We start from the raw sequence: 16182 nt of genomic DNA, 5'->3' as shown, positions 1-16182 counted from the left end.
GCAACCACCACCGGCCGCAGCTCCAGCAGCTCTGCCACTTCCGCCATACCATCCGGCTGACTCCAAGGGACCGAAGTATCTGCTAGAAAGGGAGGCCGGCAAGCCCCCAGGGGAGGGTCTCTCAGCACAGATCCCTGGGGTTCTAGAGCAAGGTCACGCCACATGCAGAAGAGAATCATACACCCCTCGGAAAACCCCCAAGGGGAAAGAACCCCAACAGCTCCTGGCATGTTCTTGGGCCGTGGCAGAGACAGAGCCCCTAAGTATGGGGCATCAAGTGCCCACACAGCCAGAACCATCCTTCACAAGCTGGGATGCCACATCTACCGAGTTATGAGGCCAGACAGGCCCAGGAACAACCCACTTTAAGATGACATTAAAGACCAAACTCGTGTGGGTCCACAAGGCACAAGTACTGAGGTACTGCACAACCACACGTCAAACCAAGAGACTCGCTCTGTGACAAAGGAGGTGCAGAAGTGGGCTGCGGCCGTGGACGTCACACGGTCCTATCCCGAAGCTACCAGCTGGAGTGGCCAGCGGCCTCTTGAAGACGAACCTGAGGCACCAGCTTGGAGATGACGTCTGTGAGGAATGGAGCCCTCCTCTAAGATGCACTGTGCTTCTCAAGCCACTACAGGGGGTTACATACCCAGCAGGCAAGCGTGGGTCCAGGGCACAGCGGGAGCACCACCCGACACCACTCTCAGGGACTCCCTTCGGAGTGGAAATTCCCACTTGGAGGGTTTCTACTTCCCTTAGCCTGAAACTTTAGGCTCGGTGTGTTGAAAGGACCTGGCTCCCAGAAGGGGACGTGGCTACCAGGGTTCACACAGTAAGAGTTAACCTCAGAAACTGCCTCATCAGTTTGGGCTCTTTGTGCCTACAGACCAGCAGGCCTGGAAACCTCCCACACTGGCAGGGATGACTGAGGCTGATCACCATGAGGAGACAGGTCTGGCCACTACATAAACAAATGGAAAAGAATACAATTACTGAGGCAATATGTTTTTAACCACAAACGATTTTTTAAAATACTGTTAGCACATTTTGTCAGCTATAATCATAGAACCACTTATCTTATAATAAGGTTAATTTTGAAATTCCTGTCCTTGATGCTGCCACCTATACTAAAATAGCTACTCCAAAGATAGTATTCTGAAAGACAGAGACTCGCCAGAGAGAGGAGAGTCGGGGCCTCAGGGCCCTCTGTCTGTTTTCTGGGGAAGTGCTGTTGATACAGGTCTTGTTTGTTTTTGGCTGTGCTGGGTCTTTGTTGCTGCGCCTAGATTTGCTCTCCTAGTTATAATAAGCGAGGGCTACTCTCTAGTTGCGGGGCGCAGGCTTCGCATTGCGGTGGCTTCTCCTGTCGCAGGGCACGGGCTCTAGGGCACGCGGGCTTCAGGGGTTGCGGGAAGTGGGCTCGGCAGTCGTGGCTCCCGGGCTCTAGAGTACCCGCTCAGTAGCTGGGGCACAGGGGCTCAGCTGCCTCTGGGGGCTCTTCCCAGACCAGGGATGGAACTCATGTCTCCTGCACTGGCAGGTGGGTTTTTTTTTTACCACTGAGCCACCAGGGAAGCCCTGTACACGTATATATTTAAAGGTACTTCTTCAGTGGAACGTTATTCCTTTCTAACCCACTGAGAGCATGTATGTGATGAAAGAGGAAATGTCTAGAAGTCAGCCCAGAAAAGCACGTTTCAAAATGCAATCCTTTAGCAACCTTTCTCTTCTAAAGTTGAGACTACTTCACTGTTCTGACATATCTGAAAGATTTAAGTGTAAAATGTAACTTCAGATGGAAAAAATGCTGAGCCAAGAGAAGATGGTCAGAAAACTAGGAGCAAGAGTCCAGGCAGAAGGGCAAGTATTCCACTGCGCTAATGGCAGTGAAAGAGCAACAAGGCGCTCCAAGAATAAACTGTCACCTCTGGTCCATGTTTCCAGAAACACAGAGGTTAAAAGTCTTCTTGGAATGCAACAGCCTGGAAAATCTTGAGACTCTAATGCAATCGTTTTGTCAATTTGACAACCAATTTTGGCCTCTTACCTCTAAGACAGCTACTTTAATGCCAACAAATGAATGCCTGTTCTTTCTCTAACATAAATCAAAGAATCTAAGGTTCAGGGAGAGTTTACCCATGGCACAGTTCAAGCTGCATCACCGTCAAACTCTCATTAAAGCTGTTAACAGTTACAGTCGGGATTCTTGCTTTAGTTTTCTTTAAAAAAATAAAACTTTTTTTAGAACTTAAGTAAAATTAGATGGAAAAGGAAATAGCAACCCACTCCAATATTCTTGCCTGGGAAAGCCCATGGACAGAGGAGTCTAGCGGGCGATACTCCATGGGGTCTCAAACAGTTAGACAAGACTTAGTGACTAAACAACAAAGATATCTATTTATACACTTATATAAATTTCTAAGGCCTATGTGTATATATGTATGTCTACAATCCCCTTTTTTTTTTAATTTTACAATTTAAAAAATCTGAGGGCAAACATGTTTTTTTATGATCCGTTTGGTTACTAAACCTGAGATGACCTGAATTTATTTGCTGGTGAAATAAAGACTGTTTATCCTCCCCCTCCCCCCGCAAAAAAACCTTAAGTAAAATTAGAACTACAATCACTGTATATGCTATTTTCAGAATTACTCAGGGTCAACAACGTAGGAACTGAGTGATATTTTTTCAACTTCCACTGAAATCTTCCATAGACAAAAAGAGCCCTACTCTTAAAAAATTACAGTCTTAACATAACTAAAGGAGCTAACATAACTAAAAGCACAAAGTTAAGAAGACTGTGACAAGGAAGCACATTTGTGTATTTCTATTTACTCAATGATTCAATCAAATCAGTTACAAGTTAAAACTTGATTTGTCTGTCAGTAGCATTTAGGCTCGGAGAAAGCAATGGCACCCCACTCCAGTACTCTTGCCTAGAAAATCCCACGGACGGAGGAGCCTGGTGGGCTGCAGTCCACGGAGTTGTAAAGAGTCGGACGCGACTGAGCGACTTTACTTTCACTTTTCACTTTCATGCATTGGAGAAGGAAATGGCAACCCACTCCAGTATTCTTGCCTGGAGAATCCCAGGGACGGCGGAGCCTGGTGGGCTGCCGTCTATGGGGTCGCACAGAGTCGGACACGACTGAAGCGACTTAGCAGCAGCAGCAGTATTTAGGCTAAACCCTGGAACATGTAGTCAAATTTCCACTCTTAAACCTATTCTGGCCTTTCCTCACTCTACAGTAAAGTATGACTAAGAAAAAAAATCTACTCCTGTTTCTGCTATAGTTATCAGAACAGTGGACAGGATAATTATTTATTTTCACTCTTTATCAATTTCAGTCCCAAATATAAAAATAAATATGTGAACTTTACTAATACATGGAAAGAACAGGAGAAAGTAAAGAACACAAAAAAATAGTATCAACTCAAACCAAGTCAAGTCATCTGATGGATATGTGTACTTCCAACCGTAGTTTGGAGAGAAAGAGGCATTATAAGAGGAGCTGGTTGTCAAAATAAAGAAAAAAAATTTACTTAAAAAGGCCCAAACTACAGAATTCCCTAAGTATAGAAAGTATCTGAAAGCTGTGAACAAGGGTCAAGGGAATATCTTCAGAACTTTATGCTGATATTATGTTTTTATAAAGAATGAAAGTCTCAGGATTCACTTGAAAATATAATAAAATAGAAGAGTAGAAATGTGCTGTTTAGAATATAGATAGTCCCTTTCTCTTTTCTTTTTAATATTTTAAAATCTATTTCTTTGCCTGCACCAGGTCTTAGTTGCAGCATGCAGGATCCAGTGCCCTGATCCAGGCCCCTTGCATTGGGAGCAGAGTCTTAGCCACTGGACCACCAAAGAAGTCCCCGGACAGTCCTCGTCCATACCAACAGTTTCTTAGGAGCTCTGAATGCTGAACACAAAAGGTCAACAATATCTCTAAATGACTATGGACTAAGAAGTAACTTCTGGTTAGAAGAAGTAGGCTAGGAAAACGTATCCCTGAGAGAATGAAAACCTCATTTTCTTTGGCAGCTGTTTTGGCATAAAAATTGGAAACTCTTGAAATGGTGGCTATCTCAGTATTTTGTTACACTTTGCTCCAGTAGAAGAAAAAAATTTTCCTCTCATCTACATAGCTTTATGAATTACAGGACTATTTTGAAAGCTTTGTCAGCATTTCTAAATTCTATCCAAATGTCCTCTAATATAACAAAAACTACTTTCTGGACCCCAGCAGGATCCCTAGAAGTGCTTTTAGCATTCCAATCACCTGAGTTAGAAAATCAGTACTGAAAGTAAGATGGACTTTCCATCCTAAGACCTGGCTCTTCTGGCTACAGTTATTTGTGTAACATCATCGAAGACATAAACTCCGTGGCCGAACAGCCTTGGCTGACCCCCACCATCACTCCACTCCATGTCCAGTTCTGGGTGGCCATCTGGTGAGTTCATCTTACAGCTTCTGGTGGGACCTGGGAGGAGAGGAGGGCACCTCGCCCACTGTGACTGCCACTGCAAGGAGGGTGAGCCTGAAGCTGAAGAGGCTCACCATGTGGAGAGAGCCTGACGGGGAAGCCTAAACAAGGGAAGCACTGTTGAGAAACGGAGAAAGTCCAGGAGACTTGATCCAGTGGACTCTGACGCTGGCACTGCCTGTAGCTTTTCTCGTGCCCTGAGCCAATGCGTGTGCAACCACACCCCCACCAATTTGTGTTCTTTGAACCTTTTTGAATTGATATTGTCCACAGAATGGAAAGAGTCCTGTATCAGTTAAGATGTTTTCCTCTGCAAGTAAAAGAACACCTGACTAAAAATGGCTTAAACAATAGATGTTTATTATCTCATATAACAGGCAGCTCTGAGATAGGTGGTTTCAGGGCTATCAATTCAACAGAACAACAGTGCAGTTGAGAATCTGGGTTTTCCATCTGTCCCCTTGGCAAGCCCTAGCATTCTGGCTTTGTCTTTGAGCCACGATGACTGCAAGATGGCTGCCAGTGCTCCAGACATCATATCTTCATGCAGCAGTATCGAAGGAAGGAGAAGTTTCTTTTTACCAGAGAGAAAAAAGTTTTCCCAAACTCACCACCCTGGCCTATTTCCCTTCGATCTCATTGGCCAGAACTGGGTCTCACACTGTCCACTGCCTCCGCCCCTCTCAGACAGTCACGGGTAGAAGACAGCACAATTTTCATGACGGCAAAGCCCAATCTTGACTCAGAGGGGCCTACCTTCCTTAAGTGTACTGTGGCAAGACACTAGGTTCCAAACGAGGACTCTGTTTCCAGGGCAGGGGGATGGCTCTGGGCAGGCCCCTAACACCACCTCTCGAAGTCCTCTTACAGGCGCTGGCGCTCAACAATCCCCTGTCACTCAAACATTCAAAGGTCAGGACCCTGACATCCCAAACCAAATCATACGAACCACCACTTTAATTGCCATGTGCACCATGCCAGATACACGGCAACTATGGTTCTTATTCGTAAGAAACTATGTAAACTGACCACAAAACTGTAACTTCCTTGAGTGGTTTTTTAAGTCTTTACTGGATGCCCAAGAATAACAGGTATTAGCTAAACAGCTTATTTTCAACATGCCCAATATCAGGAAAGGAATGTTAATGAATGATCTTCCTCTTCTTAGAGCTCGAAGGCTCTTGTTAGCTAAGTTAGAATCTGCCAGGATGTGCATATGAAGAGCCTGTTCAATAAAGAACAGGAACTCTGAGTAAAACCTGTTTCTAACTCTTTACTGAAGATCAAAACTTTCTAGTGGTACCTCTTCCTTAAAATATGACATCACCTGGGACTATGGGGCTTAAATGAGAAGACACTGTGAAAGCTCACAGCCCAGAACCTGGCACTGAAGGTACCATGAAGTCCAGGGAAGACAAAGGAAGGGCTGAACCAGAGTTGTGGGACTGCTGGCGGGGGAAGAATGGACAGAGTCTGATCATTCAATTTATTTAGAGATATTCTTGATGTGGGCCATTTTTAAAGTCTTTATTGAATTTGTTACAATACTGCTTCTGTTTTGTTTTGGTTTTTTGGCCTCAAGGCATGTGGGCTCCTCAGCTCCCTGACCAGAGAACAAACTCGCATCCCTTGCACTGGAAGGCAAAATCTTTAACCACTGGACCATCAGGGAGTCCTTGATCATTCATTTCTAAAGTTAACCTGTGCTGTGCTATGCTTAGTCGCTCAGTCCTGTCCAACTCTTTGCAACCCCATGGGCTGTAGCCCGCCAGGCTCCTCTGTCCATGGGGATTCTCCAGGTAAGAATACTGGAGTGGGTGACCATGCCCTCCTCCAGGGATCTTCCCAACCCAGGGACTGAACCCAGGTCTCCCACATTGCAGGTGGATTCTAAACCAGATCTAAGGCAAGGAAAATTAACTTATAGAGGACTAAAGGTGATAAGGCAGTATTAAATATCATCAATAGGCAAGTGGAAATTAGTGAAAGTAACGACAACGTAGTAAGCTGACTACTAACCTTTAGCTAACCTTAGTGAAACCCTATTTACTATCCTGTAAGCCTGAGATCCAACCAGTCCATTCTAAAGGAGATCAGCCCTGGGTGTTCTTTGGAAGGAATGACGCTAAAGCTGAAACTCCAGTACTTTGGCCATCTCACGTGAAGAGTTGACTCACTGGAAAAGACTCTGATGCTGGGAGGAATTGGGGGCAGGAGGAAGAGGGGACGACCGAGGATGAGATGGCTGGATGGCATCACCGACTCGATGGACGTGAGTTTGAGTGAATTCTGGGAGATGGTGATGGACAGGGAGGCCTGGCGTGCTGCAATTCATGGGGTCGCAAAGAGTTGGACACAACCGAGCGACTGAACTGAACTGAACTGAAGCCTCCCCACCCACATCTTGACTTTAACACTTACTGAAGAGTGAGGCCGCTCCTTCTTCCTTCTTAAACACTTCAATGAACTCACATGTGAGCTCAACTGTTATTACACTGATTCACACACTCTAAATTGAAGCTAATTACCTTTCAATAAGTTGCCACAGGAAACAAAAGAGGGAAATGTAAGTGAGGTAGAAGGGAATGCCCTCTGACGACTTTAGATGTGACTAACATTAAACCTTAAAGTGAGAATCTCTTCTGGCTGTAAAATTCAGTGATTCTATGAATTACGTGTCAATTACTCGCCTCAGTGGAGCGACAGCACAGCCTAGCAGTAGGCCTTAGAGTGAACAGTATGAATGTTTATTTCCAAACCTAACCTAAACCAATGCTGCATCGGGAAAGAATTTCTGAATATATTAAACCAGATCTACAAGGCAAAGAAAGCTTCTAAAGCACATACAGCTGTGTGTGCATGTGTATTCAGATGCTCAGTCATGTCCACCTCTTTGGGACCCCATGGCCTGTAACCCGCCAGGCTCCTCTGTCCATGGAATTTCCCAGGCAAGAATACTAGAGTGGGTTGCTATTTCCTACTCCAGGGGATCTTCCCAATCCAGGGATTGAACCCATGTCTCTGGTGTCTGCTGCACTGGCAGGCAGATTCTTTATCACTGTGCCAACTAGGAAGCCTGTCATGTAGAAATATATACATAAAATTAACTTATAAAGCAGTGGTGATAAGACACAAATTATCAGCAGCAGGCTACTGGAAACTAGAAATAAAGTAACCACAATATAATAAACTGATGAGAGCCTTGGATGTGCCCTGGTTTCAGAAGTAGAAAGGGCTCTTAAGCATATAGTGGGGCTTCCATGTGACTTTTAGGAGGTCATCACTACTCTCTGAGCCCCCGGTATACTCATCTGTAAAACAGAATCGTAACACCCTCATGGCAGTTGGCAGAGAAGATGAAATGAGCTCGGATGTAAACCACATCTCGTGTGCTTAGGAGCACTTGGGAGGCACTCAAAAAATGGTACTGTTACTGCTTTAAGTATAGGATCGCCATTAAGCACTTACCTAATGAGACCACAGCAACACTCTCTGGCAAGAAATGTAATCTGTATCGGATCAGTAAATGCACCAATATGATGCAGATAGCTGTGGGAAAAAATAAGACACTGTTAAAACAACCCAACTTTGAATGGAAACACCAAGCCCAAGGCAGCAGTTATTTCTGGGAGGCCGCCAGGGAAATGGACAACTGGCAATGACACAGTAAACTTCAGCTGTATTTTCAATTTCTTATTTCTGAATCTGGAGGTACTTCATTACATTTTACATTTCTTTACACGCTTGAACTAGCTGCTGCTTTCCAGTTGTTGAAAGAGCAACAGACACCTATCTTTCCTCTGAGTGATGAAATCTCATACAACCATTTAAAATTATTCAAATTTGCCTTATTCTGAGAAATGATCCTCAACAGTGAGGAAGAAGTCAATGAACTCAATCAGTTTTACGCAAAGACAGCTACAACAGAATATATGTTGACAGCAAGTATTTTGCAGCCTTGTGATGTGTTCTCTTTCAACACAGAAGGAAGTCAGGGTGTTTTACAAACAGGACAAAGTTAATCCTAATCTGGTGATAAGAACATAGAGACCTAGAGCTGGGGTGCCTGCTTCCCAGCTGGGTACTGGGGCTTCCACCGGTTGAAGGCTCCCCATGAGCCAGGGGAGGCCCTGAGCACTTCCCAAGTGCTCTCTCAGCTGACCATCAACACCCCCTCTGAATGAGCTGGCATCACCTCTGCCTCCTTTGATTAAAGATAAGAAAGCTGAGGCTGAGCGAGGTCACACCACCGCTGGGTGCCACCGGCCCAAGCTCAAGTCCAACCCCGTCCCCTTAATCCTTGGCACCCACCACCCACTCCTGGAGGCCTTCATCCTCAACCAGGAAAATGAGAATAATGTCTGACTTTCCTCACAGGGGTGTTGTCATGAAAGCAAAGATCCAAAAAGATGTAAAACTGTTTGAAAGGAATAGGTTTTTCGGACCAAAAGAGGCACACTTTCACATAAATAACTCCTGAATGTAATTTCAAGGCCCAAGTATTACTGTGCATTTTCTTTTACTAGGCACCTGGCTGGTATGCCATCTCATCAGAGTATTATAGTATTAAAAATAAATGAGTTGCCTTTTTTTGTAAAAGGAAATGTTCAAACAATCTGCATGACTGTGAACGGGCCACCCTCAGAGCCCACGCTGACAAATTAGATTATCTTTAGTCCCACCAGAAAGCACCAGGTGGCCAGAGAAAGGAAACAGCTGTAAATATCGAAATTGTGTCCTTTCATTCTGTGCTCTAAACTATCAATCTGTGGTGTGATTTCATTATAAATATTTAGCCTAGTTGGAAAAGTCCTCCATTAAATACTAAGAGCAAGAAAGAAGTTCCAATGCATAAGCTCAACATGGAACCAGTGAGAATGCCTATTGTATAAAAATGGAGACACACGAGCACATAAGTAGACAGAAATATATAGATCTAAGGAGTTGAATCAGTTGCTGCTCTTTCTTTGCACCAATCTGGATGACAAAATTTAAAAGCTTCTGCTCGTAAATCAGATAACTATCTGAAGCTACAGAGGAAAAGAGGGACTCCCTTGGTGGTCCAATGATGGAGACTCTGCACACGCAATGCAGGGGGCTGGGCTCCATCCCTGGTCGGGGAACTGAGGTCCTGCAGCGTGCAGCAACTAAGACCTGGTGCAGCACCCCCACCCCAAAACAAGAGCAAAAGAAAAGCTGTCTATCAGCAGAGAGAGCTGCATGTAAGGACGAGCAATGCCACAGAATGGTCTTCAGAGATAAAAAGGAGATCTGCAAAGACAACCCACAGAATGACAGAAAATATTTGTTGGTCATATGTCTGATAAGGGTCTAGTGTCCACAGTATATAAAGAAGAACAAAAAGACAACACACTTTTTTAAAATGGGCAAAAGATATTTTAGACATTTCTCTAAAGATATGCAAATGGTCAATAAGCACATCAAAAGGTACTCATCTTCGTTAATCATTAGAAAAATGCAAATCAAAACCACAACGAGACACAACTTCACAGCCTTTAGGATGGTAACAAGGATGGAGAGCAACCGGAGCCCGCAGCTACGGCAGGAAAGTTCGGCAGTTTCCGAGAAAGCTCCTCACAGAGTAACCACTTAACCCAGCAATCCCATTCCTAAGTACATATATCCAAGAGAAATGGGTTTTTATATGCCCACATAAGAACTTGAACAAAAGTGTTCATAGCAGCACTATTCACAATAGCCAAAAGGTGGAAACAATCCAAATGCCCATCAGCTGATGAATGGATAAACACGCGGACGATTATTCAGTCATAGAAAGGAAGGGGATTCTGACACACGCCACAGCACGGATGAACCCTGAAGACATTGTGTTACGTGAAAGAAGCCAGACATAAAAGGCCACACACTGTATGGTCCCATTTGTATGAAATACCCTCAGCAGGCAAATTCCTAGAGACAGCAGAACAGTGTTTACCAGAGACTGCGGGGAGGCAGAATGGGGAGTGGCTGCTTTTAACAGGAACTGGGTTTCCTTCAGGGGTGCCGAAAATGTTCCAGAACTAGATCATGGTGATGGCTGCCCAGATTCAGATTACATTACTGTGAATGTAATGAATGCCACTAAGTCACACACTTCGAAATGGTAAACTTGATGTCGATTTTACGACACACACACAGATTTTTGTCTTAAAAAAAAACAAAAAACAAGAAAAGTTATATGCAAAAAGCACTAACATGGAAAGATCTCCAAGCCATTCTGTGAGAAGAAAAGCTGAGCTATAGGACCCCTCTTACGTTAAAACAAACTCCGGACAGTATGTGCCTATCGCTGCCTATGTGCTTATGAATGTACATATGTATACATACACATCTGAGCACACATTTTCAAGTACACTTGAGAAAATACAGAGCAAGGAGGGACAAAATCTTCTGTGTGATACGGATGGTATGAGCACCACAAATTCCTGTATTTCCAATTTTTCATGCCTGAAGTTTTAATTATGGAAAATACATTGAAACATAAGACATGTCAATTTTAACAACTCCATTAAATTTTATGGCCCATAAAAATGTGTCGAATGATGCTAATAGTTAACTCTAGTGTAAATCAGTAACGGTGACTCACCACTGTCACCGTGGAGTCAAAGATCAGCAAAGGAAAAGTGTAGGTCAACTGACCTCAAACTTCTTGAAGTCAAAATTAGAATTTTGGCATCCTTTGCACACACAAGTCACAATCTCATTTGACTTGACTACAATAGTATAAAAAGTGGTGAATCTGTTCCAGGTTAGGAACTCCTGAAGTCTAGAATAACTGACGGACCGTTTCCCTCAATTCACTAGTCCATGCATTAAGTGATCTGGCTAGTTATCTATTAATAGACATTTTTTTTTCTTATCAGATTTACATTGTGTGGACATATAATCAGGAATAAATATACAAGATACATAATAATTTGTTGATATACAAGAGAGGGAAAACCTCCCTTCAAATTTACATAGAAAGCATTCCATTCCGCTAACACATGCTAATCTACCCGTGCAAAGTGAAGATACCAAATCGTCAACCGATTAGGGGAAACAGAAACCACCTGACCAATGTCAGAGGCTTATGATGGGTTTGTAGAGAAGACAATCCAAGAGAAATACGCAGCACTGCTAAATACAGCTCAGCCCTTTTGGGCCTCAAAGATGTACAAACACTGGGCAGCATTTTATCTGGATTAAAAAGCACATCATAAAAACCTGCTTTGTGATCGCTGGCACAAGCTAATCCGAGATGCTCCACACCCTGAAAGTTACTTTGAAAGTCTTATTTCTCACCCTCCAGTGAAAAAGGTGATCACAAAACGGAAGTTTTTTTCCCAAGGCTTGCCTTTTATATCCCCTAACATATCATGCTGACAACAGTGTAAACAGACTAACAATACTCCTTCAGGATTAAGGATTCAGTACTAAAGACTTCTTGGTCAAGAAAACAACTGCTTTTCTTCTTACTATTCAAATACTATAACAAAAGGGGGAAAAAAGAAAACAAGAGTCCTTGATTGTTGAAGTAATCCCTGAGAAGCAGAATTACCTTGACAGAGTAAAAAATTACTTGGGCATATCCAATCTAAATGGACACCGTGCACTTGTGGTTTGTGTACTTTTTTGGAAAAAAGATTTTTTAAAACTATATGGGAAAAAAAAAAAAAAAAACTATATGGGAATTCCCTGGCAATCCAGTGGAGAAGACTCTGCAGTGATGCCAAGGGCTTGGGTTTGATCCTTGGTCAGGAATTAAGATCCCACAAACCATGCTGCATGGCAAAAAAGAAAAGTTTTTAAAAACCTATAAAAGACAAGGATGAGTTCTGAGATTTTAAATAAAATTACTTAGTAAAATTACTTAACTAACAGTCTAAATACAAATGTGAAAGAAGTTACACTTTTCTGCGAAAAAATAAACCAAAAACAATCCTAATAGCCATCAGAGAAATATTCTGCACTCTTGTATTTTTTGTACCTTCCGTTCTTCTGAAAAGATCTAACTAGAAATATGACTCAATATAATTAAAGAGGAGCATAAAATGTAAACATGCCAACTTCACTTTACAAACAAGTTTGGAGAATCCTATTCGAAGTTATTTCTTTCTTAGCTGATCCAAAGTGGTTGTACAGTTTTAACTGGGTTTTCTGGTCTAAGACACTTGTCTACTGTCCATAGTGTCTGCAAGGCAGCTAAGAAATTGCCTTTTATCTAAACTTCCTGACCGATGTCTGGCAACCTGAAAATTAGCCTCTAGTCTCCCCTAAAACAGATCTGTCAATTAATTTAAACTCTATGGGCCTAAATTTCTTCACCTGTGAAATAAGGCGGTTGAATAAAATGAGATCTTAAGTTTGAGAGAGTGAATCTCTTTAAAGAAAAATATCACGTGAGTAAACAGCGGCAGAGAGAAGGCAATGGCACCCCACTCCAGTACTCTCGCCTGGAAAATCCCATCGACGGAGGAGCCTGGTGGACTACAGTCCATGGGGTAGTGGACACGACTGAACGATTTCACTTTCACTTTTCACTTTCCTGCATTGGAGAAGGAAATGGCAACCCACTCCAGTGTTCTTGCCTGGAGAATCCCAGGGGCAGGGAAGCCTGGTGGGCTGCCGTCTATGGGGTCGCACAGAGTTGGACACGACTGAAGCGACTTAGCAGCAGCAGTAGCAGCAGCAAACGGCGGCACAGGCGGTACACAGACATGGCAAAAGCCATGACCACAGTTAGCGGGAACAACAGAGGTTAAAGAAAATAGTGTGCGAACACAAGGGGTCTGGTCTTCCACTCACAGCAAAACTCTTAACTAAGTGAACGTTTACATGGAAGCTGAATGGACACAAGAAACAAAATGCGGCTCTGGTCAGAAAGTCAGATGCTTTGCCGTGTGACCCCCGACCCCCAGCCACGGCGTCACACAGACACACACAGAGACTCATGAGCAGAATCTGAAATACACTGAACTAGAAGATGTTCAAGGCTCATTCCAGATCAATAATTCTTTAAGTCTTTGTTTCAAAGGACATCTATGATAAAGACGTTCTTCAGAATGACTAAGCTCAATGATTTTATAAAGAAAGAGGACTATGAGATGAAACAGTTATGGCATCATGAACTGATCAGTGACCCTCCGTGTAGGGTCACTGAAAGTCAAATGAGAGGCAGACTTGACAAGGTCAACCGTAGCTGACCCGGGGTTGACCATACACATAGCACACACAGACGCTCAAAATGCCAGGGGATGGTGTTTCCGAGAACATTCCCCGAGGACCTGCATTCACCTAGGACGAGGAGGCTGAAGAAAATGGTCATGCCGCTCGACTGTTCTTCCTGCTGAGCTTGCTCCCCTGTCTGCACCGGGAGGATGGGTTTGGCAGGGGTCGGGAGCACCAGTTTCGTAGTGACCACCAGGGTGGTGTGCAGGGTGACATTGAAACCTTCATGAGTCGTGTTGGGGAACCTGTTGGAGAACATAAAAAGGAGCTGAATCAGACAAAGGAAAGAGGAAATGAGTTATCAACACATACACAAAGCAGAAAGAGAACTTTGGCCTGGAGCTCTATGGCATTCACAAGGCTTGCAACCAAGAGGCAAGCCTTGGAGAGAAACTGGTTAGGAAGATTCCTGCCTGCTGCTGCACGAGGGTACGGGTGGCCTCAGGTGCACTGAACACAACCACTTAGAGGTCAGGGACAAGGGGGAGTCAGGGCCAGTGTAGAACCAAATGCTGCCTTAATGGGGAATTTATGGACTAAGCACAGCACAAAGGGAGGCAAACTGGAGTCTCATCACATTCCAAGCTCCAACATCATTTACTAAGCGCCTTTACTTCTCCAGTTTACATCCTTTTCCTTAGATCGAATGTGCAAGAAGCCACTGATTTTACTCAATTGTTGATTAAGTCTGAATGCCCTACCCTACTTTACAACCTCAGTTCAATGGCCCCAAAATAATCCCCTCTGTAACACCCCCACTACACCCCACCACTATGTTCCTCACAGCTATCTCCTCACATTGTGTTGGGATTGTAAACTAGTGTGATAATGACATAATAACCATTGCAGCTGTGATTGTAACAACTGTTTTTTGAGTACAGCCTCATTCTGGGGACCAGGTAACATACAAACCTGCATTTAACAGGCATTAACAAGCCTGAGGTGGACACTGCTACTTTCTCTTTCTTACCTGTGAATAACAGGCTCAGAGACCCTTTTGTTATGCCTGCTGGCTTAACTTGGCTAGTATCTCAGTAAGTCAGTGGCAGAATCAAGCCAAATTTGAATCCAAACTTGAAATCACTGAGCCATACCACCTCTTTTCCTTTGTGCTGCTGAGGCCCAGGTTAGTGTCTGTGACAGCCAAGATGCTCAGTAAGTAAGCTAACTAAATGAAATGACCACTAGGCTAAAAGACATATAGAAAAGTTGTCAGGCGAGGGAGTCAAATTTCAACTGTTGGCTTGGTTCCTTGTTAATTTTCATACACTCCTTCCAGGAAGACGGGCTTCTATAACATGCAGCAGACTGTGCAGGGCAGGTATGCAGAAAAGACTAAGAGTGGTCCTTCCCGAGGCAACTGAAGGACGGAGACACCTCACTCCCTTTGTCTTACACAGCCAGCGCCCTTGCTCTCTACACTCCAGCCTTCCTTTTTTTCTGTCCTTAGTGTCAAAAGGCACTAAGCTCTTTCTTGCACCTGTCTTCCCTCTCCTATTCCTCCTTTTGGCCTCTAAGGCTTCATCCGGCACGTCACCTGTTCCTGAGAAGCCTCCTCCACCCCAGTACCATTCCGCTTCCTTCAGAACACTGAAATTATCTTGTCTATTTATGGTCTTCTCTTTCCACTAGAACGAAAGCTCCTTGAGAGGGGCTCCGGGTCGGTCTCCCTCTCTACCATGTGACCAGGGCCTGATCGACAGTAGATGGCCACCAGTTTAATGAATAAATGGATTTCATTGAAGGAAACAAGAAAACATGATCGTTACAACGGAGGAGGGGACTGGCTACGTAAGGGGGAGGGGGGAGCTTTCTGGAGGCGGCGGAGCGCTGCGTAATCCGCAGATGACCGAAAAATGGGAAAGTGAAATCCGGGCTGCGGTTTCCGCAAGGCAGCTTCCGAGATCTACGACCAACGGCCGATACCTAGCCAGAGGGTCCAACCTCAAGGGGGCTGCGCGGCCCAGGCCCGCCCCTCCCCCTGCTCGCAGGCGCCAGCACGGTCCGTCCCGGCCAACCCGCGCGAGGAGCTCCGCCTTCTGGGGCCGGAGGGCGGCCTGAAGGGCTCGCTGTCACCCGGCCGGGCCCAGCCCTGCCGCCTCAGCCGCCCAGGAAAAAAAGCCCACTCACTCCTCTTCCGCCATCTTCTCCCCAATCCCGCGGAGCCTCCGAGACCACCGAGCGCGGGGCTAGCAGGGCCCGCCTTTGCTTCCGGCTTCCGCTGGAGGCGCGGGCGGGCCGACCGGCAGCGGGGCGGAGTCTCGGCTCCACGAGGCCGGCATTTCTGTCCCTTCGTCTCTATGGCCGGAGGGCGGGAGGATGCGCGTGGGAGGACCCCGGGGAACTTTCGGGATGTGTGGCCGCACTTCTTTTGGCCCCTCTGGCCGTGCGAAGTTCCGGCTGTTCCCGTCCACAGGGTTGGGACGTTTTGGGGAAACTCCTGAGTTGACTGTGACTCATCCT

At 44.8% G+C, this 16182-nt stretch overlaps 1 protein-coding gene across 2 annotated transcripts in view; it reads right to left on the bottom strand.

The window, feature by feature from the left end:
* Window positions 1-15962, bottom strand: part of SLC9A8 (solute carrier family 9 member A8) — a 71296-nt gene extending 55334 nt beyond the window's left edge. For both annotated transcript variants that reach the window (XM_052650530.1, XM_052650531.1), the window contains exons 1-3: window positions 15850-15962; window positions 13786-13964; window positions 7960-8040 (exon numbers count right to left, since the gene is read on the bottom strand). In XM_052650530.1, the coding sequence (XP_052506490.1) occupies window positions 7960-8040; window positions 13786-13964; window positions 15850-15863 (274 nt within the window). In that variant the 5' untranslated portion in view covers window positions 15864-15962. The remainder of the gene's footprint in view (window positions 1-7959; window positions 8041-13785; window positions 13965-15849) is intronic.
* Between the last annotated feature and the right edge of the window lie 220 nt (window positions 15963-16182).

The sequence above is a fragment of the Budorcas taxicolor genome, chromosome 13 (assembly GCF_023091745.1).
Source record: "Budorcas taxicolor isolate Tak-1 chromosome 13, Takin1.1, whole genome shotgun sequence".
NCBI classification, from domain to species: Eukaryota; Metazoa; Chordata; class Mammalia; order Artiodactyla; family Bovidae; genus Budorcas; species Budorcas taxicolor.
This window is presented reverse-complemented; position numbering and strand designations above follow the sequence as displayed.